The following is a 27,183-nucleotide window of genomic DNA, read 5'->3' as shown; positions in this document are numbered from 1 at the left end:
GAGGTGAAGAGGTGGAAGATATGCCAGGTGTCATTGTCCCTTCACCGATTCCAGTATTTTTGTCGTCTAGTGTTACGCGTGGAAGTCGAGCAACAAGAGATTCTTTATTAAATTCTTCTTTGTTTGATTTTATGAGACCAAGGAAAAAAAAAGAGTTGAACCATAAAAATAGAAAGGACATAGCATTCGGAAAGTTCTTAATTCTACTGGCGAATTTCTTATAAGTTATAACCGATAACATTTTGATGCATTCTAAACGAAACTAGCCACTTTTTTTATTCAAAATTCTGTCCTAAGGTCTTTTAATTTTAAAATTTATATGTATTTGGTTGGAAGAGTAACGATTCTATAAAACGTAAAATCATTAATCAACATTAAAATTTGATTTCAAGTTCAAGTTCCAGTTCAATATTATCAAAACAGCTTCTTTTTAACCACACAACTTGGAGTAAAAATTTGAATTACTTATGGCCAGTCTGTCGATGGTCAACGGTCAACGTCGCCTGAGTAGGAGATGTGAATTTGTGGTAAAGCACGTCTTAACTCTTTGAGATGTTTTTTTTTACCAAGTCACGTGGATCGAATCATCAAACGTTCGTTACTAATCAAGTAAAATTTTCTATTTGCCCAAACTGGCCTATGTATTTCTGCTCACGTTCCAATTTCAACCACATATTCTTGTGATGTTCCCAATCATACCCAGTTTATCATTTTTCTTAATTTTTGTTATCATTTTTAACGGCAGCGTAATCAAGGAATTCAAAAATATAGGACACACATCCTAATGATTTTTTTTGTGATGTAAATATGCACATACTAGATGAAATATTTTCAAGGAAAAAAGGATTGTATAAACACTATGTTTACACATTTTGTCACACACACTTTCCAACTTAAATCTAAATTAACGAAGTGAAAGTCAAACATACTAATACGTAGGATCACAACAATTTACCTCTTTTTACTTCTTTTTCTAAATAAACCTTGGGCCATATGAATTATCATCAGTATATAATTTAATAATTTATATTTGAATTTGTCATCGCTTTAATTTGAATCATGCAATCATTTATTTTATTTTTATGGATTTTGAGCAAAATTAGCGTTATTGAAATGAAATTATGTTGCATGATTCAATTGATTTGAAGTACCTGGTCCTCATTTGCTATTTACCCGAACCTTATTTTAGTGGATATAGTTTAGATAGTAATTTCACATACCCGAAATAGTAAGTCTTACCCGCCATAACTCTTTTTACCCATAATGCTCAGGTCAAAAATAAATAAGGGGCAGATTTGAGAAAATGGTAAAATATAAGGGACTAACAGTGAGTTGAGCAGAAGATGAATTAAATACAACCTCGATTCGAAAAGAACCGTTTCTCTCGCCTCGCATCCTCTTCCCATTATCTCACTCTCTCTCTCTCTCTCTCTGGCCTACCAAAAATACTTCAATGCGCTCTTAGTTTGTTCTGATTCTCCACTTGACCTATCTATCCCGTGAAGATAAACTGCTGCCGACGCTTCTCGCCGATTACCCAAACTTTCGATCTTGGTGTAGCGGTAAGGGTCCCGATTGCGTTTTTCTGTCGTTTTCTGACCCCATTTCTAGGGTTTCTTCGAGCTCCTGATCGCTAACCTTTGTTTTGGTTACAGGAAAATGGGTTTGATTTCCGGAATTTTGTTTGGGATTATCTTCGGCGTAGCTCTAATGGCTGGCTGGAGTCGTATGATGACGCACCGCACCTCCAAGCGAGTCGCCAAGGTTCGATTCAATTTCTTTTCACTCGTTTCACTAGGATTCTTGAAATCAATATGCTTATTATCAAATTGATTGAAATCAATGATTTGGTTTAAAAATTTGATGCATCGGGGATAGTTTAAGATGTCAAATCTGGGATTTAAAATCCTTCGTGATGGCTAGGTTGTTCGGTCATGGGATTAGCTGAAACGCGTCTGCTTTTGTTGTCCCAAATAATTCAGCTAAGCAAAATATTTCTGCTACTTCTAGTTGCTGACATTAATGTACCAATTTAGTGTGACTCTGTTGATCCTTCATACGTGTATCCTGCCACGAGTAGAGGTGTATCTTCTTGGCCTCCGATACTGTGTAATTGACTAGTTATAACCTTTTCTTCTGACAGGCAGTTGATATGAAACTTCTAGGCTCCCTTAGCAGAGAGGATTTGAAGAAAATTTGTGGTGATAACTTTCCACAATGGATATCCTTTCCAGCCTTTGAACAGGTTTCTGGTTTTGGAACTAGTGTTGTACAGTTTAAACACTCGGTCTTTATTTTTTTTCCTGAAAATGAACAAAAGTGTTGAACCTGAAAACTTCTTATGCTTTAATTTTTCAGGTCAAATGGCTGAATAAGCTACTGAGCAAGATGTGGCCATTTATTGCAGAGGTGAGATTATGATTTTCTTTTGATACCTTATTAAGCGCATTCTTTTCCCGTGTAGATGGTTGGAAGTTGCCTATAGATTACTAGAATTTTCACCCTGAATAACGGCAATTGAAGATATCATAAGAAGAGGACAGTCATTGTACAGTCATGTTATACTCGAAAGTTATTTTTTTGAAGAATCTGTTGGGATTTAGTTTATCCTGATTGGAGTCGTAGACGGCTAACTGTTTGGCTGGTACACAAGTCCAGTTCTAATTGACACGTAAGATAGGTCCAATTTGTTGGAATGCAAGAAAATACTATGCAGCTTGGCCATCAAAGAGTCTTAAGTTTCAGCTGTTCTGTTGATTAATTTCCAGGCAGCAACTATGGTGATACGGGATTCTGTTGAACCTTTGCTTGAAGATTACAGACCACCAGGAATTACTTCCCTGAAGTTCAGCAAATTGACTCTGGGTAACGTAGCACCAAAGATTGAAGGTAAAGTAATTGGAGAAGCTCATCTTTTGCTGATGAATAATTTTTCTCTTCCACTTTGTTCAACCTTGCATGCTCCTAATATGAGCATGGATGAGTTGCCTGCCAAATGCTAATCCGTGTTCTTTGGAATGACATAAAGCATTTGTCTACTAGTATAATTTTGATGGCACATGAATAGTTAATTGGCTGCAGGTATTCGTGTTCAAAGTTTCAAGGAAGGTCAAATCACAATGGATGTTGATCTTCGATGGGGTGGTGATCCAAATATCGTTTTAGGTGTTACAGCACTTGTTGCTTCCATACCCATTCAGGTTACTAGAAAGATATCTTAGTACTTCTTGTTAGGGTTGTTCATAACTAATATCTCCTTTTGCCTTGAGTTTGCTTCCCAGTCGGGATTGACTCTCTACAAACACTTGTTTCTGGCTGAAACAGTTGAAGGATCTTCAAGTTTTCACAGTTGCACGTGTTATCTTTCAACTTGCGGATGAGATTCCTTGCATATCTGCTGTTGTCGTTGCTCTACTTGCTGATGTATATTTTTCTCCCTTTAAAGATCCAGAGTCGGATGCATTTTTCTTTATCACCAGTCCTATATGGCAATGACAAACTTTTTATATGATCTCAATCAGCCAAAACCAAGAATTGATTACACTCTGAAGGCTGTCGGTGGAAGCTTGACGGCAATTCCTGGACTATCTGATATGATTGATGTAAGTTCTTCTCTTGGCAGGTGAAGCAGTTTCGAGAAATTTTATTTGTTTTCTCATTTGGTCTTATGCACAGCTTTATGCTTCTGTTTATTAGGACACCGTTGATACTATTGTCAATGACATGCTTCAGTGGCCTCATAGAATCGTTGTTCCCATCGGTGGTATTCCTGTTGATATCAGGTACTTCCTGTGTTCGGCTTGTTTCTTTTTTTCTTTTTCATTTTTTCATTTTGCTTCATATATAAATATTCCGACTGCCACTGCCAATCTTTTGCCATATCTCCACTTCTGATATAGCCGTAGGATGTACTTGGGGAGGTCATGATGCGTATTGAGAAAGGATTTATAGTTTGACGATTCTCTTTATATTTTCTCTCTGTCACAGTGATTTAGAGCTTAAGCCACAGGGAAAGCTTATAGTAACAGTGGTGAAAGCAACTAGCTTGAAGAATAAGGAATTGATTGGAAAATCTGACCCTTATGCCACCATCCACATTCGTCCTGTATTCAAGTATAAAACAAAGGCAATCGAGAACAACCTTAATCCTGTTTGGGACCAAACATTCGAATTGATTGCAGAGGACAAAGAAACCCAGTCGCTCACTATAGAGGTTTGCAATCTCAAACACTCATGCTTCATACCTGTTCAACTTTGTCATCGCAAGCATTAACTGTTCTCTTCGTTCTATTAAAACAGGTATTTGATAAAGACGTGGGCCAAGACGAGCGCCTTGGACTTGTGAAACTTCCCTTAAGCGTTTTGGAAGCCGAGGTTACAAAAGAAATGGAGCTAAATCTGTTGTCTTCACTTGATACTTTGAAAGTAAAAGATAAGAAAGATAGAGGAAGTATAACCCTTAAGGTAGATCTTCCCTTGGATAAACCGCAAAACTTTTTCCTTTTGGGCTGGTTCCTGAATTGGCTTGTTTAATTTGTGAAAGGTACATTATCATGAGTTCAACAAAGAGGAGCAAATGGCTGCATTAGAAGAGGAGAAGAAAATAATGGAAGAAAGAAAGAGACTGAAGGAAGCAGGTGTGATAGGTAGCACAATGGATGCAGTTGGGATGGTGGGAAGTGGGCTCGGTGCTGGTGTAGGACTGGTTGGGACCGGTATTGGTGCAGGAGTCGGTTTGGTTGGGACCGGAGTGAGCTCGGGTGTTGGGATGGTTGGTAGCGGCTTTGGAGCCGTCGGTAGCGGATTGAGCAAAGCAGGGAGATTCATGGGTCGAACCATTACTGGTCAGTCCAGTAAACGTAGTGGCTCCTCCACACCTGTGAATAGCGAGAACGATGGTTCGAAACAACAGTAAGTAAACTTTGTGTTTAAGCAAGATTTGTAACCATCGTTTTACTCCTCTAGTCATGCGATGCGTCTTTTTTTTTCTTACTATTTTCGCGGGTGTTTTTGTTTTTACTTTATTTGAAAAATACATATTTTGAATGTTATCTAAGATTCACCCTTTCAATTCTCATGAGCACAGCACAACACCAAGACTCGATAGATTGCAACAATCTTCTTTGTCCTCCCATTTTCGCTTTTTTTTTTTTTGTAGTAATGTTTTCTAGAACATAAAAGTCAGAAAAAGAAGAAAAAACAAATTTCGACTGAAAATTTAAGCCTCGTCATCGTATGTTCTTAGAATGCAACTATTTATTATTACCCAAGAATACAATAATAGAGGCAAGCAACACTACAGTACATACATAAAAGAATTACTTTTTGGTATCATACTCCTAAATTAAAAATCTCTATGATAAGCTGGTTTCTATTTACGATTTTAAACTATTACGAAAAAGTTATGTGTCGATTTAGTATATTAAACATGCCACAACATCATCTGCTAAGTTTATTAGCAGTATAAAAAATGTTTAATTAAAAGTAAATTATTCACTTAGGAGTATAAATAAATACAGTAAAACCTCTATAAATTAATAATGTTAGGACCATGATATTTTATTAATTTATCGTGATATTAATTTATTTATTAATTAATATTTATTAATTTATAGAGAAAAATTGTTTTCCGCATATAATTTTCTAAAACTTTATTTAGAATAATGTTATATTTTAAAATTTTAACAAATTTCATAATATAAATTATGATTAAAAATCATAACTATCACAATAAAATAATTTTTCACTAGATTGGATTGTCCATATAGAATATACATGTTCATAAGTTTAAAATTTATAAAAAAAAAAACTATGGCTACTATCAGTATTATTGATGATAAAATTGAAGATAATACTACAATACATTTACAAATATTTACATGTAAGAAAATCAATTATCACATCAAAAAATTATCATAAATTTTGAATGTATATAGTAAAACAGCAATAAGAGCTACTGATATAATAATTAGAGAGATGAGAACCAATGAGATTTCAACTTTAACTAAAAACAAACACATTAGTCATATTTTAGAATATTAAATTTACATATATTTGCATAAAATTATATAATTATTAATTTATGTTTTTGTTGAGATCATGTATTACATAAGGGTTTCAAAAAAAATTATTATCTTATTATCTTATCGAATTTGATGGATTTTTACATTAGCCCAACTTGGAACCAGCAAAATTTATTAATTTATAGTAACTATTAATTTATCGAGTATTAATTTATAGAGGTTTTAGTAGACTGTATCTATCACTATCACGCTTTCAGATATAACGTCGTTATGATAGCTCTCTTTGTCATATATATCATTTCAATACTATAAATCATTATGAAAAAATAGAGGCTCATCAAACAAAATTCTCTAACAATTGTAAGCTTTGAATGATTGGATTATTAGATCACTTTTAGAAAATAGATGATAATCCACATTTAATATTGTATAGCACTTTTCTTTGTAAAATAAAAGTTTTCTAAGAGAATAAGATAACTTTACTCCCTCTCTTTCTCTCTTTTATCTCTTTATCGCTCGTTCATTATTCCTCTTCAGAGACCAAATATGTACACCTCACTTTACTGATTCAAATAGCTATATAAACTAAATATATAATAATAAAATAAGTAGATATACTTATAGTTCTGAACAATAATGTATTAATAATTGTGGCTTGAAGCTAAATCTGTGTGCTTTACTAAAATCAAAGCTAAATAATGAGACTGGGACGAGAAAATTGGAAGACATGTTAACATGATATATCATATGACATGGATCCACGTCAGCCTACACTGTGGGAAGCTCTAATTGTTGGACGTAAGCCAAGTGGATAAAGTATCCCGACCACAAGACCGACATGATGATTTACTTATTTTGTTCAAAGAAAAAAATGCAATCATGAAAAATATGATCAATATAGGAAAGATGGTTATTTAATAAAAATTGATTTTGTTGGCAACCTTAGGTCGTAATAGGGAAAAGAAAAACAAATATCTAACTAAACTAAGGCGTCTCTATTATGTCTATTTTACTATGAATCTCTTCTAAGTTTTAACTAATCTTATAATATGAAAGCACAGGCAAATTCACGATAGTTTTTTTTCATAGAACCTATCAGAGGCAGCCTTTAGTTAAGCCACTAATCATATTTTAAATCAAATTTATTCCTCCGAGTTCCACCGTTGTAAGATGCTCGACCATCGCACCCAAACGCACCATATCCATAACTTCTTTTTTCGACCAAAAAAAATGCATAAAGTGGACTCAACGATGTTACGATGATTCAACTTCAGTTATTGAAATTGTTATAAACCACTAAAAAAACCACCTGACGCTAAAATTTGGCCAGGTGATTTAAGTATTTTCGTTAAGTATCGCCAACCCCACACAACGCGTGTAACCCACTTTAAACCAACAATAATTAGGCCAAGTGGCCAGCTTTTAATCACCCCTATTCGGATCTGACCCGCCCGACCCACAAAATGTATACACATTCGCAGATATAAAACATACGTATAAAACATACACTTAGGCACTTACACTCATGAGAATTGACCTTTGAAATTTTTCAAAAGACCATACGGTAAAAAATTAAAAAATTAAAAATCTTCTATATAAAGTTGATTTGAGTATGTAGTGTTGAAGAAACTCAGATTGGTGGATTTACCGGAGAAACCATGTAGTGTTGATTATAATGCGGCTTGATCCACCGGAGATTTGCCGGCTTGCTTGTCTCAACATGACATGTCGGTTATACTTTTGAACATGCTAATATTATTTGTTAAGTTTATTAACTTACAAAGCTGATTGATTGGAAGTAAATTTCTCAGCTAAGAATAAAAATAAACTATAGAATCACTATCACACTTTCAGATATAGTGTCGTTCTCGTAGCTTTCCCTGTCATATATAAATTATAATATTTGGATAGAGTATAACCTTCAGTGTTCCGGTCAAAATCCGGCAAACCACCTGAGTCATCCGCTCCCATAATATGTTATTGGTTAATATATTAATCACACCAACAAATTTTACTATCTACTAAGACTTTGTATTTGTTTTACAAAAGGTATCACTTTGTATTTTCAATGTAAATTTTGTATTTCTATTAAAAATTCAGTTTTAACTCTATCGTTTTAGTGTATTTATTTAGAAAGACAAATTTTGTTTAATATGTTGATAAGAGAGAAAATATTTTTTTTATTAGTTTTTTTAATTTGCGTGAAATGTGAGAAAAATGATACTTTTTAGAACATATATAAAGAGTAGTAGGAATATATATTTGTAAAACAGTGAACACTTGTTTAAATGTTTTAGGATAAAACTTATAAAATGCTACTTTTTGTCTATACACGAATAAATGATATATACTTCTTTTTTAAAAGCTTTGAAATTTGAATTATCACATGATCATTTTAGCTAAATATATCTATGATAATGTAATGATTTTAGTAAAATCATAACAATATATGGAGACAGGGACGAGAACGTTGGGATGACGTGTTAACAGGAGTCTGTGACTTGGATGCACGTAAGCCGGAACTGTGGGAAGTTCTAAACTGTGTACTGATTGGTTAATACGTAAGCTAAGTGGATAAAGTGTCCCGACCAAAAGACCGACATCATCTGTTTATTTATTCGTAAATAATTGCATTATGATTAAAGTCAAGCCAAAACATTTGTTTCAAACCTTCAAATTTTGTTTTTTCTAATTTAGCTTATAATTTTTTTTTTTATAAAACCAATTAGATTCCCATTTTTGTTTTTGTTTCAAACCTCTAAAATCTCAGATCCGGCTGGCATTATTTTATCAATATACGAATAATTATTTAAAGCAATTTGCTTTTGTCGATTGGGCAACTTAGGTCAAAATAGAGACACACAAAACAGCTCTAACTTAATGCATCTCCTGTTACTTTTTAACTTAGCTTATAATACGAATGCATCGGTTTCAATCAAAAAGTACATCATCACATTATATTTTTTTCAGACCTTTTACAAGACCTCGTGACTATAATTCTGATATGCACACTGTATACATTGTTAATACACAGTATATAAAAGGTGTATATTACTATATATATGGTCTCCTATGATTACTCGAGACTGTGAATATCTACTAGTTATAGTCAGAACGAGTAGTCGAGTACAATAGTATTTGCGTTTAATTTGTATATAACAATAAAAGGTCGAAATTGGGTAATCTGCTAACTAATGCAACAAAAAGTTTGGTTAAACTCGCTGTGATGATCAAGGTTCTCATATCCATCCTATCCTCTTATATTCTCAAGTTTTTAGCTAAGTCACAATAATTCGTATTGGAAATCGAAATTGATTTAATACTATAGACAACATTTGTAATCTATTAATCCAAAACCTTCGTGTTAGACCGTTTTAGTTTTACTCGATCATCGCTGCCAACCATATCCATAATCATTACACTGTCAGCCCATTTTATCTATTTTTAAGTTTTTTTTTTCTTTTACCAAAAAAAAAGTAGGATAAAGTGGGCTCGACAGTGTATGAATAAGATTCACGAAAATTAAAATATTGTCGTTTTTTATTCCATTCAGTTCCAAACAAAAATTATCACCATTTCAGAACAAAAAATCCACGTCACACCCTTGGCCAGGTGTTTTGACAACAACACGTTTAACTCGAACAATTAAGCCAAATGACCAACTTATAATCTTCTTTATCCGAATCGACCCGACCCGAACCGATCCGGGCGGGACCACAAGATATGTATTATCTGCAGATGTCAAAGATACGTATAGTACACTGCAGAATTTATATAATTGTTAGGCTCAGGAGAATTGACATTTGAATATTTCTAGAAACCATACGGTGAAAATAAAAATCTTCTATATAAAGTCGCGTTTGCGTATATGATAAACCGTAGAAGAAGATAATAATAACAATGGAACAAAAATAAAAGCAGCTTCCTTTTTTTTTTTATGAGTTTTTTATCGATTGATTAGTTAAAATTCTGGCATACCAAGTTTCTTCTTTCTCGATTCTCCGCGGCCATGCAATTGAGATTCGAGTTTAAGGTTTTCGTTTGATACGGAAAAGGTCTATCCATTTGTTTGTGTGATAATGGGCGCGAATATCTCAGGTGGTTTCCCGGAGTTTGACCGGAACGGTGAAGGTTACTCGAGGAAACCCAGATTGGTGGATTTACCGGAGAATTGTGTCGCGTTGATTATGATGCGGCTTGATCCACCGGAGATTTGCCGTCTTGCTCGTCTCAACAGGGTCTTCCGTCGCGCGTCGTCAGCTGATTTCATATGGGATTCGAAGTTGCTTTCGAATTATCGTGTTTTTGCACGGAAAGTGTTTGATGAAATTACTCTTAGGAAACTGATTAAGAAAGATGTTTATGCTAAGCTTTGCCGGCCCAATTTATTCGACGGTGGCACAAAGGTTGAAAGCTTTTTTTCCAGTTGCATCTCTCTCTCTCTCTCTCTCTTGAATCTTGAAAGGAAAAACAAAAGTTTCTGATTTTTCAGACTTGTATTCTTGAGCAGGAATTGTGGATAGATAAGAACACAGGCAAACTTTGTGTGTCGATTTCTTCAAAGGCACTAAGAATTACCGGAATTGATGATCGGAGATACTGGAGTTTGATCCCAACCGATGAATCCAGGTAATTCCAACTTTAACGATCAAAGGTGTGCTTTATGTTTGAAAAAAAAGTTTTTTTTTTGTTGATGATGAAATTTCTTCACTTCGACCATCTTCTTCTCTTGATTTGACTCTGTGTTGAGTATACCAAAAAAAGAAGAAAAAAGCGTTATTTTTCATTCGATTGATGATATTACGGTGACTAATATTCAGTTTGGTATTGGATACTTTTGTATGTTAGTTCAATGAGCTTAGACCCTAATCTTGAATTATATCTTCCAATATTTATATGCAGGTTTCAGTCAGTTGCATATGTTCAACAGGTATGGTGGTTTGAAGTAGGAGGAGAGTTCGAGATCCAGTTTCCACCTGGAATATACAGTCTCTTCTTTCGTATCCAGCTCGGGAAAACATCCAAGAGACTTGGACGTAGAATCTGCAACTCTGAACACATTCACGGATGGGACATAAAGCCTGTTAGGTTCCAGCTTGCAACTTCAGACAACCAACAAGCTGTTTCACTCTGTTATGTAGACAACAACCCTGGAACCTGGAGTCACTATCATGTCGGAGATTTCAAAGTGGAAGATCCAGATTTATTAACACGAATCAAATTCTCCATGACTCAAATCGATTGCACTCACACGAAAGGTGGGTTATGCATAGACTCTGTTCTTATATTACCTAAAAAATGTGCACAAGAGGCCATTGGATCAAAATAGTTTAGTAGATATAGTTTGAGATTTTTGTTGTAAATGGTGAGTGAATCTTCTACTGTGAAATATTCACTATACTGGCTTTTTCTTGATCTGGGCTGCATTCTCAGGATGAATCTCAGATCTGGAACTTGTGTACACATGGTTGGCTTGTCTCTAGTTTTGTCTGTAGTTACAAGATGGTCGTGATTGTAAATACAAATTTTTCTCCATGTAGAGATTATATATAATAGTTCCTTGTTTTTGCAGAGGCTACTCAAAACAGAACATTGAACATAGAATGCTTCCTTTTCTACAGTGTAGAAACAGAGCCTTGCTAAAAATTGAGAAACAAACACAAATTTCAGATCAAGAATATTGAGCAAGTATCATATTGAATCTTATTATAAGAGTTTTAATTATTCCTGCGTAGACAAAAGCAGCAAATTCATTCGAAGGAGCAAACAGAGACTCCTGAGATAACAAGAACGCAGCAGATTTACTAATGAATATGAAACAAATTATTCTGAAGGCCTAGAGAAGAAGCTTCTTCCTGCTTCAAGGTGTCTTGAACTTGGGGCGTGACGGAAGCAACTGTGTGGTTACAGAAGAAAAAAAATGGATAATTTTTATTGAAACCGGTTGAAAGATGTGAACTTGGAAATGGGCTTGTGGACAGGCAAAGAGACTTTACCTGATAACAAGAGATAAGCGAGGTGGTAAACCCGAGAGCGCCAGTGACACGAGGAGTAACCGTCTTTGGAGCTAATTGAAGGAGACCAATGGCTACAACAATGTCCATGCTTGACTTAATCAAAGCTAGAGTTCTGTCGTTTGATTTCTGAAGCTTAGCACGATACAGCTCATCCTGCGTTTTCACAAAGGGAATGACTTTTTTATAAAGACAGAAGACGCAACGATAAGAAGAGATTACAAAGGAGAGTTTTTTACATGATGCTTTTCATCATCTTTGAGTTCCTTTTCCATCTTCTTCATAGATGAAGAGAGCCTTCCAAGCTCAGTAATCTGATACACATGGGAAGACCAAGATCGGAATTTATGTTTATACGCGACAAATCAAAATGTCAAGAAAGAGGAGACTAAAAAACCTCCACTGCTGATGTACAAATGGATGATCCTAGCCAGCAGAAAAGTGATATACGTCCAATCAATTCAGTTCGTTCTTTGTTCTGCGATGCGATTGAACAAGAATCTTTAGTCACTTAGCAGAGCAAATGAAACTTCAATAGACCTATATGGATTGTTGCCTTGAACTTCTCTCACCTTATATATGCCGGATCTACCAAGCCAGACGATTTGATCAAAAAACAAGAAGGTAGACAAGAGCGCATTCTTCGACTGAAACAGTCAACCAACAAAAAAAGAAAAGTTAGAAATTGAATCAAAACAAGATATGAACGAATGTTGTAAGAATTCAAAATCTCTTTGGCACCTTCCCGAGTAAGACAAGAGGAAGCGGAGTTCCTTTAGGCACGGGGCTGATAAGGCCGTGAAAATCATTAACAAACTGCACATTGAAGCCATTTTCTAATCAGAAATCAAATCAGTTTCGATCCAAATATAAGAAGACAGTAACAATGAAGCCAATTTGAAATCCAAAAACAAATGTAGAAACCGAAGCAATCGGGCTTGACCTTGAAAAGACGGAAAACTTTTCTAGCCAAGCTGGTATTTTTGTCGACAGTTTGAGCAGTACCAGGTTGCCCACCGCTCAAGAATTTGGAACCATACTGTATAGCTCTGCATATCTTATCTCTAGCCTCAGCTTTGTTCAAGTAGAGGACTATAAGAGCAAGCTCGGCTCTCGACAAATCTAATGTAGTCATGTTCTCTCTGCAGAAAACACCAACAACACAGAGCCTAAGATTAAAAAAAAACTCAGACACAGATTCCATAACTTAAGAGAGACTTGTCTTTAACCCTTTTGTTTTTTATCTTCTGAATAAAACCCATAAAACGTTAGAGAGCTACAGAAAGATTCACTATTTCAATTCTTGCAATTCAGTAAATTTCAAGGCCATGTTTGTATTGATGGGAAACGCATAAAAATATTAGCTTTATCAAATTCAAGCCAAGAACATTAATTTTATCAGCAACCAAAAAGACGAAACACAGCAATACTATTAGCAAGTTGAGAAATGAAAATAACGTCAGATTCTAAGGCATGTGAAACTTTAGAATTCAAATCATTCGAAAACTCAAAAATTCCAGAAACTGGGATTCCAATTACCTTGTTGATCTCTATTAGGACCAAGGAGATTATACAACTGAGAGCACTTCAGCCTTCAAATACGCAAACCCAGAAAGATTAGAAATAGAAAATATCATAATTCAAAGAAAGGGGAATCCGAGATTCAGTGCCTTAGTATTTGGAACATCGTACCTAAGCTGTTCTTACTTATAATGTCATTTTCTTCCTCGTTTATGTCATTGACGATAGAACGATTACGGTAAAGGCGTGTTTGGTCATCTCTCTATCATTTCTTTCTTTATAAACAAACAGAACGCACCGTTTTATTAACGAACTAACATCCTGATCGCTTCAATTCTAACCGTCGATCTCTCGAAATTAAATTTTGTGGGACCTTCTTCGTGCTAAAACGTTCCGTGTACACCAACACTCCTATTACACTTGATTCTACCCCATATCATCTACAGTTACAAAGAGTATAATATACGCGCGTGCGACACACGGGGGCACACTTATCGAGGAAAGGAGAAAATTCATTCAAAACGGAACGTTTTGTAATGTTAATGGGCCAGGCCTTAAGTAGCCTTACTATCATTTTTAAGTTGGTTAAGGATGAAGTTAGCCTTGGGTCCAAACAGTCCTCGAGTAAGCTCTGAAGGTAGTAAATCGAATAACGGCCACAAAAAGCCGGAGAAGAAAATGGCGGTGGCTTCTCTGAGTGTTTGCTTCTCTGCTCGGCCAAATCTTCTTCTTTGCAGTTTCTCTCGACCAAGAATTTTTGCTAGTAAGTTGTCTTTAGCATATGTTTTGTGTTTATATACTGGTGTTGGATGAACAATGAGAATACCAAATTACGAATTCTGGATTTCTCTGATGTCAAGAGATAAAACAGTTACTTTTTTGATCCAATCAAGTTGAGTTTTCTCTAGTTACTTGATGGGTTTTGTATATTTTTGATAGTCGATCAAAACAGTGTTCTTGATATTTGAATTTTCACTGACCTGTTTTATTGATTGTGGAAACTTTTTGGTAGTGGCTGCAATGAGTGAGGATCCAATTCGTGAATGGATTCTTACAGAAGGAAAAGCGACTCAAATCACAAATATTACTTCTATTGGAGGTGGATGCATCAATCTTGCAAGCCGTTATCATACTGATGCTGCTTCTTTCTTCGTTAAAACAAACAGGTAAAATAAAATGTCACACTGTAATATTTACAATCAGACTTCTAATGTTTTTCTTTTTTGAAACACGGGTTTAGGAGTATCGGACCTGCGATGTTTGAAGGAGAGGCTCTTGGTCTTGAGGCTATGTATGAAACCAGGACAATCCGTGTGCCAAAGCCACACAAAGCAAGTGAAAAACTTTTTTTTTGAGTGTGTGTGTGTTAGCTCTGGTGCGGAGATGTATCTTTACATAGATTTTTGTTAAAAAATGTTAACAGGTTGGGGCATTGCCAACAGGTGGATCTTATATCATCATGGAATTTATAGAGTTTGGGTCATCAAGAGGCAATCAGGTGATGATGATGATGAATCTAACTATGAGAGCCAATGTTAAAAAAAAGCATTTAGTTTCATGGGTTCATGGTTCTTAAATCATCAGGCTGAATTAGGAAGGAAGCTAGCTGAGATGCATAAAGCCGGAAAATCCTCGAAAGGCTTTGGCTTTGAGGTTGACAACACTATTGGCAGGTGAGATATTTGAAATTCCAGTTGAAATCTAATTCTTTCTTTTGAGTTTCTGTTTTCATGAACTTAACGAGCCACCATTCCCCATGAATTTTAGTACCCCACAAATCAATAAGTGGTCATCGGATTGGATTGAGTTCTATGGTGAGAAGAGATTGGGATACCAGCTAAAGTTAGCTAGGGATCATTACGGTGACTCTGCAATTTACCAGAAAGGTTTTTCTTTTCTCTCTTCTCTGTCGTTATTAACTTTGTGAGAAGATATCGGTTTTGACATTTGGAAAGGAATTTTTGAACAGGCCATGAACTGATACAGAACATGGCACTTCTCTTTGAGGATGTTGTCATAGAACCTTGCTTGTTACATGGTGATCTCTGGAGCGGGAACATCGCATATGACAAGAACGGCGAGCCTGTCATTCTTGATCCTGCATGTTACTGTATAAAGCTTTTTCATTCATAAATTTTTCTTGATATACAGTATTAACTATATGTTTTGCAAGCACGGGTTTGATCTCGTTCCTCCATAGATGGGCATAACGAGGCGGATTTTGGAATGTCATGGTGCGCAGGATTTGGTGAATCTTTCTACAATGCCTATTTCAAGGTTCCACACACAAACACTCACTCTTGGTTATCTCTCTCTCAGTATCTGTATCAACCAAAAACCCCACTGTGATGGTTGTTTTTGTTTCTTTGAAGGTAATGCCAAAACAACCGGGATTTGAGAAGAGGAGGGATCTGTATTTGCTGTATCACTACTTGAATCATTACAACCTCTTTGGTTCGGGCTATCGATCATCTGCAATGTCGATCATCGATGATTATCTACGGATGCTCAAAGCTTAAAAATGTACCAACGTATAGAGTATTGATGTGATTATAAAAGTTTGAGAGATGAAATCAGAATACTTCATAATGATTTTAGGCATCATAACATACAAATTAGTAATAATGTACCAACTTATAAAGTGACTACAGAGTAAGGGAATATAAAATTATAAAACAAGAAGAGATTGATGTTAAATTAGAGACACTACACTCTAGTCAGATCCAGAATCCTCTCTCTCGTTACTAAGCCGTGGTGGTGGTGATAGGATCCCCAGCAGCTGCTAGGGTTTCCCAGAGCCATTCTGCACCTTCTTGCTCGTTGATAAGTTTGTCCAAAGCTGTCCTGCAACATCTTCTTGGTATGTTTACAGGTTCTGCTAAGAGAATGTTGCAACTTCCAGGTTTTCCCTCTTTGCAAGCTTCAAGAACCATGGAGAAATGCATGTTGTTTCCCGAGACAACAAACAAATTTAATGCTTCACTTTTATTTTGTAATACCCACCCAAAAATGCCAATTCTCATTCTTTCAACTCTCTCGACTTTAATTTCTTGAACCCCTGAAACCATATAATATCAACGGAATTAAGTAAAAGAGTGCGTGTCAAAAAAATAATAAAAAGGGAATACTACTGTATATATAATTATCACCTGCGCGGTCGAGCTTGATTCCGGCGGATTCAAAGTAACCTGGGATCTGATTCTTGTCACCATAAGCCCAGATTGTCACCTCACCATGATAACCCTTATTCGCAAGAGCTCTTCTGATATTCCTATAAACCGATTCAGGATTCAGACCTTTAGGGATTGGGCAATCCTCCGTGTCCCAGAACACGCATGTCTTCGCCTCTGCCATGTTTCACAAATAACCTCATTAAATATCATTTTCTTTTCAGCATGTTAAACCACACATTTGCATAGTTTATTTTTCTTCCTTCATACAAGAGAGAGAGAGAGAGTGTACCAGCGTATTTTCCGATCAAGGAAGTCATTGTTTCGACGGAGATGGAGAGAGAGAGACTTCACTCAACCAAAATGGTAAATTAGGGCTTCATCGATCTTCAGGCTGGTTTTTTTTTTTGGGCTACTAGAGTAATGGGCTTGGGCTCAAATCAGTGGCTCGTATATATTTTAGGAAATTGATTTTTTTTTTAAAGGCCTACTTAACATCAATGTTTGATATGGCCGAGTTGGTCTAAGGCGCCAATTAGAGCAAGACACCAGTTCTCTGTATCACTTTTGACGAAGGAACCCAAGCTCGTCTGTAATCCAGTGTTTTCAGAATAGAAGATATTTTGATGTAAACTTTGAAGACAATGGAACAATATCAAAGCAAACAATTCAACTTTTGCATAAAGAAGTTCAAAATCCAGACATCAACATAGTAATAACTTTACGATACTAACATCAAAGAGTTTGTATTAAAACAGATAACCAAAATTCATAACGCAATAAAGAAAAAAGGCTTGATGTGATTGAATGATTACTTCAAATCAATCTCTCACTTTTTCCTGAAAGAGCATCCTTCGGTGAGCCTAGCCTTTCCTCCTGTAGGTTGGCACAGAATGGTTTGGCAGTTTCCGCATACCACAACGGTCTGCGAGTGACTGAACACTGTAGTGCTGCAATGCCAAAAACAGAACCCATAAGTCTATGTAAATATGTCGGAAAGGGAAACGATTTGTATAAATTTTTAGTTGAGATCTTACATGTTAAAGCAGCCTTGGCACTTCACATCCTACAATACGTTTAACAAACACCCAAAACAATAATCAGAATCCACAAAGAGTAGATAAACCTCAAGCACTCAGTCACAATAAATGAGAGAATCAGATTTGAAACTGTATTTCACAATTCTAAACTGAGATATTTTTTTTTTTTTTAAAGATCTTCTAAAATAAGAAAAGGCATTATACCACATTATTGATGGCTAAAGACATTGATCGAACAGTATGATAAAATTTCACAGGTTCATGAGATAATCCAATTCAAAAACACAAAATTTACAAATCTCAGAAACGATTTTGCTTTCAAAGGGGTGTCTATAAGTAGGAAAATGAGTCGAATTCAATACCACGTTACAAATGGTTGAACAACAAGCGAATAGACTTTCAAACACTAAGTCAGGATTCTAGAAAAATTGAAAATCACACATTCTAAATTAACAACTCAAAAAACATAGAGCTTTCTAAAAGGGATCAGAAGAAGGAAGAAAGGTTACAAATCAGTACCATGAAGAAGGAATTGGGAGACTGAACAAGACGTTTGAGCTTGTGCTTCCTCTTCTCAAGCTCTGCTGGAGGGTTAAGGAGATCGATATCGTTTTGAAGAACCTGTTTCATATAAAAAAAAAAAATAGATTGCAGAAAAAGAAGAGTAACAAACAAGCTTAGCTTAGCTTAGATCAATAAAAAAGACGATTTGAATTATATGATGAATCGAGTTTTCCAATAACATTATGCGACGGATTAAAATCAAATGAGAAACTCGAAATTTCACTAACGCATCCATGGTTTTATAAATCAAACAATGAAATGGAATGGAGATGATGAAGATGATAGATAAAGTGCGAGAACTAACCATCTTCGCAAGAATCTGATAGGTGACGGCAAAGATAGCTGCAACGGCAACAATAAGCGAGAAAGATTTCTAGGGTTACTGCATAATGCCCTTATACTTACTCTACCTCCGTTCGCCTTTCCAAAACGACCTCGTTTCTCATATTATTTATCTTTGGGCTCTTTCAAGTTGAGCCCATTCTGTGATCCATCGTTGATGTTCTCTAGAAAGGTTTTAGTATATAATTTCAGGGAAAACAAAAATTACCACGATTGTGAGCTGTTCCAAAAAAAAAAAAAAGAATTACCACGATTGTGTAGTTTGGACACAACCCAACAACAGGTGTGATATAAATTCCACAAAGAATACTCGTATTGTTTTCGAAGATCATTTTCATTTTAACTGCTAGTAAGTAGTACGGGCACGAGCCGAAATGCTTACACTGTTTTTAGTTTTTACTATCACTCACACGTGGGAAACTAAAAATTACAATTTTTTCTTTTTTTTCTTTTGGTAAAAATTACCTTTTTCTTAGAAACATTAAAGAAAATATCGATTTTCATAACGGAATGACTGATGTCAAAAAAAAAAAAAAAAAAAAAAAAACGGAATGACTCACGCCTTCGCCAGATCAAGAAATTCAAATTACCAAGTGACTAAAATAAATTTACAAGGCGCAGAATGTTTTAATTCATTTCACCTCAAAAAGACGTTAAAGTTAAGAAAAATAAAACAACTAAATTATCCCAAAAATAATATACTAATCGTTAAACATAATAAGATGTAGCCGTATAGCATATTTAAGATCGTATGTTGCACCTCCAAACAACAACAAAAACTATTAACTAGTAAATTTTTTGGGGAAAAAAGAGATTAGCTTATAATATAGTTTGCCTGACCGATCCGTCGAAACTAGATTAGCTAATAAAAAGCTGTTGTCGAACTCATCCTTGGACAAAGTTGGTTTCACAGTCACAACCCAAGTTACTCTTAATTACCAAAGATCCGTCGCCTTTCTCATATTGTTGTTGAAACCTATATATATTCCCATAACCAAATGGATTATAAAACCATGGTTTATAATTTATCGTTAGGGAACTGAAATGTTGATTACCCGATCTGTAAGAAATGTCCAACATCGCAATCCATAGAATTATGGTGAGAGGAAAAAGCACTGGGACCAGCCGCAGTAGCCGAACTTAGCAATAGGTCTTGAAAGCCTTGAAAACCCTGACCTTCTGTCTCAAGCTGATTATGAACATATTCATTTTGATAAAAATGATCATGACAAGGCAATAATTAACACGAAATAAATACTTATTAAGACTCTAAGAGATAGTTCATTTGTAATTTGAAGGTCTACATATATTAAAAACCCTCAACCTTTAGCTTTTCGTTCATATCTCCGAGCTGCCTCTCCTGCAATTGCAAAGTCAAATTAACGAGATAGTACTAAACTGTATACATATATACAAATATAAACAGTATTGACTAGCTAGGCTATTAATAATAATACGATGACTAATTTTTTACATTCATAAATATGTGGATGTGACTTGCCTTTCTCCGAAGCTCTTCCATTTCTTCAGTAATAACATGCGTCTGCATATATGCACTTTAAATTTGCATTTCATATATTTTAAATGATGATTACAACGAAACAAGATTGGTCGATGTATACAAATTATCGTACCTTGCGTTTTCTGATCGCGGAAAGAGCTCCTTCAAGCTGTCTCTCGAGCGTCTGTAATTCTTGTACACTCAACTCTCCAAGATTTTCCCCAAGCAAATACCTTTTATTTTCAACGATTCAAAATATTTCTTAATTTTGGAAACTAGGCAACTAGCTAGGGAGATGTACAGAGTTATAGCTAGGTAAAAACAAACGGATTTAAGAGGAATATCAATATGATTAATTAAACCTATGAGTGCGAAGAAGGGACTCATATTTGGATTTGAGATTTGCCACCTCTTGACACAAGCTCTGCGTGCACCAAAGAAAAGAAGATATGTTAAATTAAAATATATCTTTGCTACTTAAAATGCTTATTTATATCGAGCATATAACTCAGGGAGTATTAATTTGGGCTTTGTAGACTTGGATAAAGAAAAAGAAAAAAAACTGACCTGTGTAGACTCTTCAAGCCTATTGTTGTCCAGAATATTGTTTTTACAGCGATAGTACCTTTCAAAGGTTTTGTCAATTCTACAGATTAAAAGGAAAAAGAAAAAGAAACCACATAAGATCATTAATTAGTTATCTATATAGAAGTAACAAGCTTAATTTGCTTAAATTCAAAACAGAATAAAGAAATATTATTCTCTTATGTCTAAAGGAAACCCTAATTACACATTTCTTCGGCAAAAATTAACCCGTAGCCAAATGTATTCAGAGTTTATATTATATAACCAAGTAATACTTGTTTTCCCAAAAAAAAAAATTTTGAATCGGAATAATAAAGGAAACCCATATATGTATAACCATACTATTTGCGTCATGGATCTACTAGATCAGTCCATGATATTGATCTCTAATTAGAATTAGAAAGACACAACCTTTTAAAGAAGACATAACTTATGGGATTTCTTGAAATCGTAAGGATAGGCATAGATAAAAGCTGATGATAACCTAAAATCAAGCATAATTTTTGTTTTCAGAAGTTTCATATATCGGATCTAAAAGCTAAAGCTGGCCCATGCATTTGATAGATCCGAGAGGTCGATCAGCGATGAAACTTGATTAGTTAGGATTTTTTTTTATATAAAAAAAAACACAACGTATCCACAGAGATGACAGATCTTTAGGTTCTTGAATCTAGAAAACAGGCAAAATCAAACATCTTTATCTAACTAAATTAAGCATCAAATTTTTTAAAGGAAACTTTTTTTCTTCATAAAATTCCGAATTAAGTATATTGATAAAATGGGTAAATACAGATACGTACCCGGCATTGCTGAACTCATAGAGCTTGCCACTGCTGGAGAAGATGATAAGAGCAACCTCTACATCACATAAAACAGAGAGTTCGTAGGCTTTCTTGAGCAAACCACTTTTTCTTTTGGAGAAGGTTACTTGTCTACTGATCTTGTTCTCTATCCTCTTCACTTCCACTCTCCCTCTTCCCATTTCTCTCTCTTCTTTCTACGTTTCTTGACTTTAACCCAAGGCTCAATATTTGGAAATTTACAGGTATTAATCCAAATATGGATCCAATACTCTAACTAGTTATAGTGGCCGGCTATACGTAGCGTTTTTGTTAAGTACCCTTTTTATTTCTAACTTTTTTTTTGTTCAAATTATCTAAACCGCATATATGGCGACAGCGTGTTTTTTCTTTTTTCCAAATTCCATATTTATTCAGGCATAAATGTTTTTCAAAACGTTACGAAGTTTCTATACCATATTACCATGCAAGATCAATTATTTATTTCTTCTTTCGTTTAGTATAGTATGCTAAATAGCAAGGAGCACATGCTGCACATGATAGCATTTGAAGTTTCAAATAGCATTTAACAGACATTACTTCGATCCAAATAAATTAATATTTGTTCATTTTGTTAATTGAAATTAATTAGTATGAACAAATTAAAAGATAACTTTCTGTTCATAGACGTGGTTCGATATACTAGGAATGGAAAATATGCAGGTAACAGTAGGACCACTGGAAAAATCATCATTGTTTCTTTTAATACTAACCTTAGTTGATAGTTGATACATTAATTCAAACCAACATTTTTCAAAGTTTGAGTTGAATTTTTCGTTCGGTGAGTATGATTTCGTCAAGGTCTGTGTCACTGTATATATGTATGGTAAAACACAATTGTTTTCCATTATATATAGGTTGTTGAACCGACGTGGAATGAATTATAACATGTTACATGTGAGAAATCAACACTAACTGATCCTTTAACAAACAAACAAAAAACTCAACACTATTTAATGATAACGTGTCTTACTTAGTATCCCGGAATTCATCAAAAAGGAAAAAAAAATGGGGAGAGGGGGTTAATTGTCGATCTACCTCATAACAAATGGAATGTATAAATTATATTGCATGTGTACTGTGAATTTTGGTTTAATTGTAATACTTCAGGAAGTTTTAAATGGCAGATACACCAACATTCAAAATTTGTTCTTTGGAAAAATTACAATCCAATGTAAAAAAGTAGGTACTAAGAAATTGTCCCTTAAGAGAAAACAAAAATACTAATTATGTTCTATTTTAATTTGAATAATGATATAGATACATGGTTCTGGGCCTTCTGGTATTTAAAAGGAAACATATGCCAAGGTTGTATGTGATCACTTTTACAAAACACAAAAAAAAAAAAGCTAAAAAAAACCACACTGACTTCCAAGAACTCCACAATTCGCACTAGAAAAGGCTTCCAAAAATAGCATCACTACTTGCACTGTATTTCTAATTTTAATCCACTATACCCAACAAACTCATTTGAGTAAGTGTCCAAATTATGTTTTGTGAATAATTTTACAAAAGCCCAGTAAAGTCTTAATGAAACTTGAAACTCGAAAGCAAGCCAGTCTTTTCGCTCTCCGTAACATTAAGATTGGTTCTTCAGATCTTTAAACCAAATTGATTTTTAGAATGGTATAATTTATCTCGGTTTAACTTGAATCGATCAAACCGGATAGGAGATTCCAAAATGAAATTGATAAAAGAGATCTGTGTATCTCTCGAGTAGAAGGCGTGAGGTTCTCTGCAAAAAGAAAAGCCACGAATCCTGGCGTTGATAGCGATTGGTTAATTGTCGGTGGATCATCGTTTTCCGTTAGATAGCAATCGTCTTCTTCGTACTCTCTTCTTCAATCTTCTTTTTCTTCCTCGCAAACCATTATCTACTACTATCGCACATTTTCTCGCTTTCGATTCCGAGTTTCCTATCCGTCGCGGGTTGTGCTTTAGTTGTCAGATCTCCGCCTATGATTTGTTAATTGGTAAAATGGCGTTTTAGTCTGTTACCTGGGAGGCCTTTGTGTCGCTGGATTCTTCTCAAATCTCACCTCATCTTTTATAGATTCTGAGTATGATTTGTTTGTCTCTCTCCTTCATTATTCGGTTGCTTCCGCGGTTCGTTGCTTGATTTAGGGTTTTCTTTTTTAAAAAATTGTTTTCGACAGAGATGGCGCTGAAGCGAGGGTTATCGGGAGTTCACCGGATTAGAGGAGGTGGTGGTGGATCTCGATCTGTGCTTGTGCTCCTCGTCTTTTTCTGTGTTTTCGCACCTCTTGTCTTCTTTGTTGGCCGAGGAGTATACATTGATTCCTCAAACGGTATGAACATTGCTTATCTTGTGTAAACTTATTTGAATTCATGTAGAGATCTAGAAATGTTATTAGGATTGAGAAGATAGAATGATTTAACCACTATTCTGTGTTCGGCCTTCACTATCTGCATTCGAGTTACATTTCCGTTAAATTATTCGCTTGGAGTGACACTGATGATCTTCCGACCATTGCTACTTTTTAGACTGATAAATTTGGTCCTTCTTTGTATAGTTAGAGGAATAGATGTTGACCTTTAATCTTAGCTATTAGTTTTTGTCGATTTTCTGATGTATATATATCATTATCTGCAATTTGTCTATCTGATGAAGTTACTTTCACTACTGCAGATTATTCAAATGCTTCTGTGAAGCAGGTGGGTTGAAGCTCTTTTAAAATTTTCTGCTTTTATGTATTAACAAAGTGAATTAAGGATGTTGTTTAATTGGACTGTTGCAGAATCTTGACTGGAGAGAACGCTTAGCGATGCAATCTTTTAGATCTCTTTTCTCAAAAGAGGCAAGTCTATTTCAGTGAAAATTTAGTTTGGTTTATTCTTTCTTCGTCAGTTCTTCTCAGATTGGCTCGTTTCTTACTAATTTTTCTAATCCAGGTACTAGATGTTATCACAACTAGCACAGCTGATTTGGGTCCTTTTAGCCTTGATTCGTTCAAGAAAAACAACTTGTCAGCATCATGGCGACGAACCGGAGTAGATACCTCCTTTAGAAATTCTGAGGTGTGGTTTACTTTGCAACGTGATTCGCCTGTTTTGATTTCTTTTCCAAATATCTACCCTCGATTATTTTGGCTCATAGTTTTGTTTTTTTATCGTTTGATCTACTTGAAGCTGAATCAATCAACTCTTGATGTCAAACCTAGTATCATGAATGCAAAACGCGACAGTACTTCGAAAGGTAGTGGCTTTTATTCAAGTTACATTCTAATTATTTCAACGTTTTCCATTTCTGATTCTTCCATATTATCTTGATTCAGATAGTAGCCATCAGAAAGTTGAGACACCTGCAAAATTTTACAGAAGGGTAACTTTATCTTATTCACTTGAGTTCAAAATCTGGATGTACCATATGTTTTTGGAGAATTTCTCATGCCTTGAGTATTTACCAAAATTTCCTTTCATTATCTTGAAAATTTTTCAGCAATTAAGAGAGAAAAGGCGTGAGATGCGAGCAAACGAGTTGGTCCAGCACAACGATGACACGGTTTTGAAGCTCGAAAATGCGGCCATCGAACGCTCTAAGTCTGTTGATTCTGCAGTCCTTGGAAAATACAGTATTTGGAGAAGAGAAAATGAGAATGATAACTCCGATTCAAATATACGGTTGATGCGGGATCAAGTAATTATGGCTAGAGTCTATAGTGGTATTGCAAAACTGAAAAACAAGGGTGATTTGTTACAAGAACTCCAGGCCCGACTTAAGGACAGCCAACGCGTTTTAGGGGAATCAACATCTGATGCTGATCTTCCTCGGAGGTAATTGCTCCTTTTGTTTTTCTTATTCTCCCAAAGATGCTTTCTACTATGCGCGTTATTTTCATTGTTCATGTACTTCATAATATAACGTTCTCTATAAATTACGTTTCATCCAGTGCACATGATAAACTCAGAGCCATGGGTCAAGTCTTGTCTAAAGCTAAGATGCAGTTATATGACTGCAAATTGGTTACTGGAAAGCTGAGAGCAATGCTTCAAACCGCCGATGAACAAGTCCGGAGCTTAAAGAAGCAGAGTACTTTTCTGGCTCAGTTAGCAGCAAAAACAATTCCAAATCCCATTCATTGCCTATCAATGCGGTTGACCATCGATTACTATCTTCTTTCTCCGGAGAAAAGAAAATTTCCTCGCAGTGAAAACCTAGAAAACCCAAATCTTTATCATTATGCCCTCTTTTCTGACAATGTATTAGCTGCATCAGTGGTTGTTAATTCAACCATAATGAACGCCAGGGTAAAACACTGACCCCTTATCACTTGATTTGTGCATTTGTATCTTGAATTTAATAATTTCAAACATGAATTGCAGAGTTGAAATTGAAAATGCTTTTTTTTTTCCCTTTTTTTCCCGCAGGATCCTTCGAAGCATGTGTTTCACCTTGTGACGGATAAACTCAATTTCGGAGCAATGAACATGTGGTTCCTCCTAAACCCACCTGGAAAGGCAACTATACACGTGGAAAACGTCGATGAGTTTAAGTGGCTCAATTCATCTTACTGCCCTGTTCTTCGTCAGCTTGAATCTGCAGCAATGAGAGAGTACTATTTCAAAGCAGATCATCCAACTTCAGGCTCCTCGAATCTCAAATACAGAAACCCAAAGTATCTGTCCATGTTGAATCACTTGAGATTCTACCTCCCTGAGGTTTATCCCAAGCTGAACAAAATCCTGTTCCTGGACGACGACATCATTGTTCAGAAAGACTTGACTCCACTCTGGGAAGTCAACTTGAACGGGAAAGTCAACGGTGCAGTCGAAACATGCGGGGAGAGTTTCCACAGGTTCGACAAGTATCTCAACTTTTCGAATCCTCACATCGCTAGGAACTTCAATCCAAACGCTTGTGGATGGGCTTATGGGATGAACATGTTCGACCTAAAGGAGTGGAAGAAGAGAGATATCACTGGTATTTACCATAAGTGGCAAAACATGGTAACTAACTCTTAACCCTTTGCACCAATAGTCTCTTTATGATGGTTTTTGCTGTACATCTATAGTTAGCTCATTAAGGTTATTGTTGTTTAGAATGAGAACAGGACACTATGGAAGCTAGGGACACTACCACCAGGATTAATAACATTTTACGGACTAACACATCCTCTAAACAAGGCCTGGCACGTGCTGGGACTTGGATACAACCCGAGTATTGACAAGAAAGACATAGAGAATGCAGCAGTGGTTCACTATAACGGGAACATGAAACCGTGGTTGGAGTTAGCTATGTCCAAGTATCGACCGTATTGGACCAAGTACATCAAGTTTGATCACCCATATCTTCGTCGATGCAACCTTCATGAATAAAAATCAAATCTTTGTTAGTTGATTTGAGGTAATTACTCCTAATCTTCTGCTGTTCCCATCGCATTCCTCTTTACTTCCACAAATTGTTAATTGTTTATTCATATCTTTGTTTAGCTATTCATTTTTTTCCCGGGTTAAAGACACTTTTGTTGTTTCTGAGTTTTTTCCTTCTGATAATATATTTGTTAATGGAGGTTCTGTTAAGGACCAGTGGTAAAAGGAAGCATTGTGTATTGGCTATTTAGTA

At 35.4% G+C, this 27,183-nt stretch overlaps 8 protein-coding genes across 9 annotated transcripts; 4 read left to right on the top strand and 4 right to left on the bottom strand.

The window, feature by feature from the left end:
- Positions 1–1,378: 1,378 nt before the first annotated feature.
- Positions 1,379–5,073, top strand: LOC18019762 (synaptotagmin-4). Its single transcript, XM_006402463.2, has 12 exons — positions 1,379–1,562; positions 1,656–1,764; positions 2,144–2,245; positions 2,359–2,409; positions 2,769–2,889; positions 3,082–3,200; positions 3,325–3,423; positions 3,522–3,602; positions 3,697–3,782; positions 3,988–4,213; positions 4,300–4,464; positions 4,544–5,073. The coding sequence occupies exons 2-12, from the start codon at positions 1,660–1,662 to the stop codon at positions 4,913–4,915; spliced, it is 1,527 nt and encodes a 508-aa protein (XP_006402526.1). The 5' UTR covers positions 1,379–1,562; positions 1,656–1,659; the 3' UTR covers positions 4,916–5,073.
- A 4,834-nt stretch (positions 5,074–9,907) lies between these two features.
- On the top strand, positions 9,908–11,594 carry LOC18019761 (F-box protein PP2-A13). Its single transcript, XM_006402462.2, has 3 exons — positions 9,908–10,429; positions 10,534–10,652; positions 10,926–11,594. The coding sequence occupies exons 1-3, from the start codon at positions 10,103–10,105 to the stop codon at positions 11,350–11,352; spliced, it is 873 nt and encodes a 290-aa protein (XP_006402525.1). The 5' UTR covers positions 9,908–10,102; the 3' UTR covers positions 11,353–11,594.
- Positions 11,595–11,691: 97 nt separating this feature from the next.
- LOC18019755 (peroxisomal membrane protein 11E) lies at positions 11,692–13,824 on the bottom strand. Of its 2 annotated transcripts, XM_006402460.2 has the most exons (9): positions 13,730–13,824; positions 13,577–13,629; positions 12,981–13,179; positions 12,779–12,853; positions 12,610–12,684; positions 12,435–12,515; positions 12,277–12,351; positions 12,020–12,193; positions 11,692–11,919 (listed from the first exon to the last, which is right to left on the bottom strand). In XM_006402460.2, exons 3-9 carry the CDS (start codon positions 13,170–13,172, stop codon positions 11,884–11,886), a joined length of 708 nt encoding a protein of 235 aa, XP_006402523.1. In that variant the 5' UTR covers positions 13,173–13,179; positions 13,577–13,629; positions 13,730–13,824; the 3' UTR covers positions 11,692–11,883. The 2 variants fall into 2 exon arrangements, with proteins under 2 accessions (XP_006402523.1, XP_006402524.1); XM_006402461.2 differs by having other exon boundaries at positions 13,577–13,746.
- A 351-nt stretch (positions 13,825–14,175) lies between these two features.
- Positions 14,176–16,203, top strand: LOC18019756 (protein-ribulosamine 3-kinase, chloroplastic). Its single transcript, XM_006402458.2, has 9 exons — positions 14,176–14,321; positions 14,571–14,724; positions 14,799–14,889; positions 14,982–15,056; positions 15,143–15,231; positions 15,326–15,444; positions 15,528–15,668; positions 15,759–15,835; positions 15,931–16,203. The coding sequence occupies exons 1-9, from the start codon at positions 14,237–14,239 to the stop codon at positions 16,075–16,077; spliced, it is 978 nt and encodes a 325-aa protein (XP_006402521.1). The 5' UTR covers positions 14,176–14,236; the 3' UTR covers positions 16,078–16,203.
- Positions 16,174–17,108, bottom strand: LOC18019754. The gene is made up of 3 exons (XM_006402459.2): positions 17,021–17,108; positions 16,708–16,905; positions 16,174–16,616 (listed from the first exon to the last, which is right to left on the bottom strand). The coding sequence occupies exons 1-3, from the start codon at positions 17,046–17,048 to the stop codon at positions 16,303–16,305; spliced, it is 540 nt and encodes a 179-aa protein (XP_006402522.1). The 5' UTR covers positions 17,049–17,108; the 3' UTR covers positions 16,174–16,302.
- A 275-nt stretch (positions 17,109–17,383) lies between these two features.
- LOC18019753 (40S ribosomal protein S27-2) lies at positions 17,384–18,757 on the bottom strand. The gene is made up of 4 exons (XM_006402457.2): positions 18,637–18,757; positions 18,288–18,389; positions 17,766–17,794; positions 17,384–17,678 (listed from the first exon to the last, which is right to left on the bottom strand). The coding sequence occupies exons 1-4, from the start codon at positions 18,637–18,639 to the stop codon at positions 17,558–17,560; spliced, it is 255 nt and encodes an 84-aa protein (XP_006402520.1). The 5' UTR covers positions 18,640–18,757; the 3' UTR covers positions 17,384–17,557.
- Positions 18,758–19,559: 802 nt separating this feature from the next.
- Positions 19,560–21,742, bottom strand: LOC18019752 (agamous-like MADS-box protein AGL13). Its single transcript, XM_006402456.1, has 8 exons — positions 21,561–21,742; positions 20,743–20,821; positions 20,538–20,599; positions 20,309–20,408; positions 20,176–20,217; positions 19,999–20,034; positions 19,730–19,863; positions 19,560–19,650 (listed from the first exon to the last, which is right to left on the bottom strand). The coding sequence occupies exons 1-8, from the start codon at positions 21,740–21,742 to the stop codon at positions 19,560–19,562; spliced, it is 726 nt and encodes a 241-aa protein (XP_006402519.1).
- A 1,586-nt stretch (positions 21,743–23,328) lies between these two features.
- On the top strand, positions 23,329–27,166 carry LOC18019751 (polygalacturonate 4-alpha-galacturonosyltransferase). The gene is made up of 11 exons (XM_006402455.2): positions 23,329–23,659; positions 23,756–23,908; positions 24,250–24,275; positions 24,359–24,418; positions 24,513–24,638; positions 24,750–24,816; positions 24,896–24,942; positions 25,060–25,394; positions 25,511–25,868; positions 25,989–26,567; positions 26,661–27,166. The coding sequence occupies exons 2-11, from the start codon at positions 23,758–23,760 to the stop codon at positions 26,934–26,936; spliced, it is 2,025 nt and encodes a 674-aa protein (XP_006402518.1). The 5' UTR covers positions 23,329–23,659; positions 23,756–23,757; the 3' UTR covers positions 26,937–27,166.
- The last annotated feature ends 17 nt before the right edge of the window (positions 27,167–27,183 follow it).

Source organism: Eutrema salsugineum, unplaced genomic scaffold (genome assembly GCF_000478725.1).
Source record: "Eutrema salsugineum unplaced genomic scaffold, Eutsalg1_0 scaffold_19, whole genome shotgun sequence".
NCBI lineage: Eukaryota > Viridiplantae > Streptophyta > Magnoliopsida > Brassicales > Brassicaceae > Eutrema > Eutrema salsugineum.
This window is presented reverse-complemented; position numbering and strand designations above follow the sequence as displayed.

Excerpts from the sequence above, each read along its gene's own strand:
- LOC18019756 (XM_006402458.2), top strand. The coding sequence starts at position 14,237 with ATGGCGGTGGCTTCTCTGAGTGTTTGCTTCTCTGCTCGGCCAAATCTT. Across the intron at positions 14,890-14,981 it reads GTGTGCCAAAGCCACACAAA|GTTGGGGCATTGCCAACAGG; the intron begins GCAAGTGAAAAA and ends AAATGTTAACAG. Across the intron at positions 15,232-15,325 it reads GTTGACAACACTATTGGCAG|TACCCCACAAATCAATAAGT; the intron begins GTGAGATATTTG and ends CATGAATTTTAG.
- LOC18019755 (XM_006402460.2), bottom strand. The coding sequence starts at position 13,172 with ATGACTACATTAGATTTGTCGAGAGCCGAGCTTGCTCTTATAGTCCTC. Across the intron at positions 12,685-12,778 it reads CTCTTGTCTTACTCGGGAAG|TCGAAGAATGCGCTCTTGTC; the intron begins GTGCCAAAGAGA and ends TGACTGTTTCAG. Across the intron at positions 11,920-12,019 it reads CGCTTATCTCTTGTTATCAG|TTGCTTCCGTCACGCCCCAA; the intron begins GTAAAGTCTCTT and ends GTAACCACACAG.
- LOC18019761 (XM_006402462.2), top strand. The coding sequence starts at position 10,103 with ATGGGCGCGAATATCTCAGGTGGTTTCCCGGAGTTTGACCGGAACGGT. Across the intron at positions 10,430-10,533 it reads TATTCGACGGTGGCACAAAG|GAATTGTGGATAGATAAGAA; the intron begins GTTGAAAGCTTT and ends ATTCTTGAGCAG. Across the intron at positions 10,653-10,925 it reads ATCCCAACCGATGAATCCAG|GTTTCAGTCAGTTGCATATG; the intron begins GTAATTCCAACT and ends ATTTATATGCAG.
- LOC18019754 (XM_006402459.2), bottom strand. The coding sequence starts at position 17,048 with ATGACTTCCTTGATCGGAAAATACGCTG. Across the intron at positions 16,906-17,020 it reads CTTGATCGGAAAATACGCTG|AGGCGAAGACATGCGTGTTC; the intron begins GTACACTCTCTC and ends GAAACATGGCAG. Across the intron at positions 16,617-16,707 it reads AATCAAGCTCGACCGCGCAG|GGGTTCAAGAAATTAAAGTC; the intron begins GTGATAATTATA and ends ATATGGTTTCAG.
- LOC18019751 (XM_006402455.2), top strand. The coding sequence starts at position 23,758 with ATGGCGCTGAAGCGAGGGTTATCGGGAGTTCACCGGATTAGAGGAGGT. Across the intron at positions 24,943-25,059 it reads CTGCAAAATTTTACAGAAGG|CAATTAAGAGAGAAAAGGCG; the intron begins GTAACTTTATCT and ends AAAATTTTTCAG. Across the intron at positions 25,395-25,510 it reads GATGCTGATCTTCCTCGGAG|TGCACATGATAAACTCAGAG; the intron begins GTAATTGCTCCT and ends CGTTTCATCCAG.
- LOC18019752 (XM_006402456.1), bottom strand. The coding sequence starts at position 21,742 with ATGGGAAGAGGGAGAGTGGAAGTGAAGAGGATAGAGAACAAGATCAGT. Across the intron at positions 20,218-20,308 it reads CCGCGATCAGAAAACGCAAG|ACGCATGTTATTACTGAAGA; the intron begins GTACGATAATTT and ends GCATATATGCAG. Across the intron at positions 20,035-20,175 it reads TGGAAGAGCTTCGGAGAAAG|GAGAGGCAGCTCGGAGATAT; the intron begins GCAAGTCACATC and ends TTGCAATTGCAG.
- LOC18019762 (XM_006402463.2), top strand. The coding sequence starts at position 1,660 with ATGGGTTTGATTTCCGGAATTTTGTTTGGGATTATCTTCGGCGTAGCT. Across the intron at positions 3,603-3,696 it reads GACTATCTGATATGATTGAT|GACACCGTTGATACTATTGT; the intron begins GTAAGTTCTTCT and ends TCTGTTTATTAG. Across the intron at positions 3,783-3,987 it reads GGTATTCCTGTTGATATCAG|TGATTTAGAGCTTAAGCCAC; the intron begins GTACTTCCTGTG and ends TCTCTGTCACAG.
- LOC18019753 (XM_006402457.2), bottom strand. Across the intron at positions 17,795-18,287 it reads CTCCCAATTCCTTCTTCATG|GATGTGAAGTGCCAAGGCTG; the intron begins GTACTGATTTGT and ends AACGTATTGTAG. Across the intron at positions 17,679-17,765 it reads TGCCAAGGCTGCTTTAACAT|CACTACAGTGTTCAGTCACT; the intron begins GTAAGATCTCAA and ends TTGGCATTGCAG.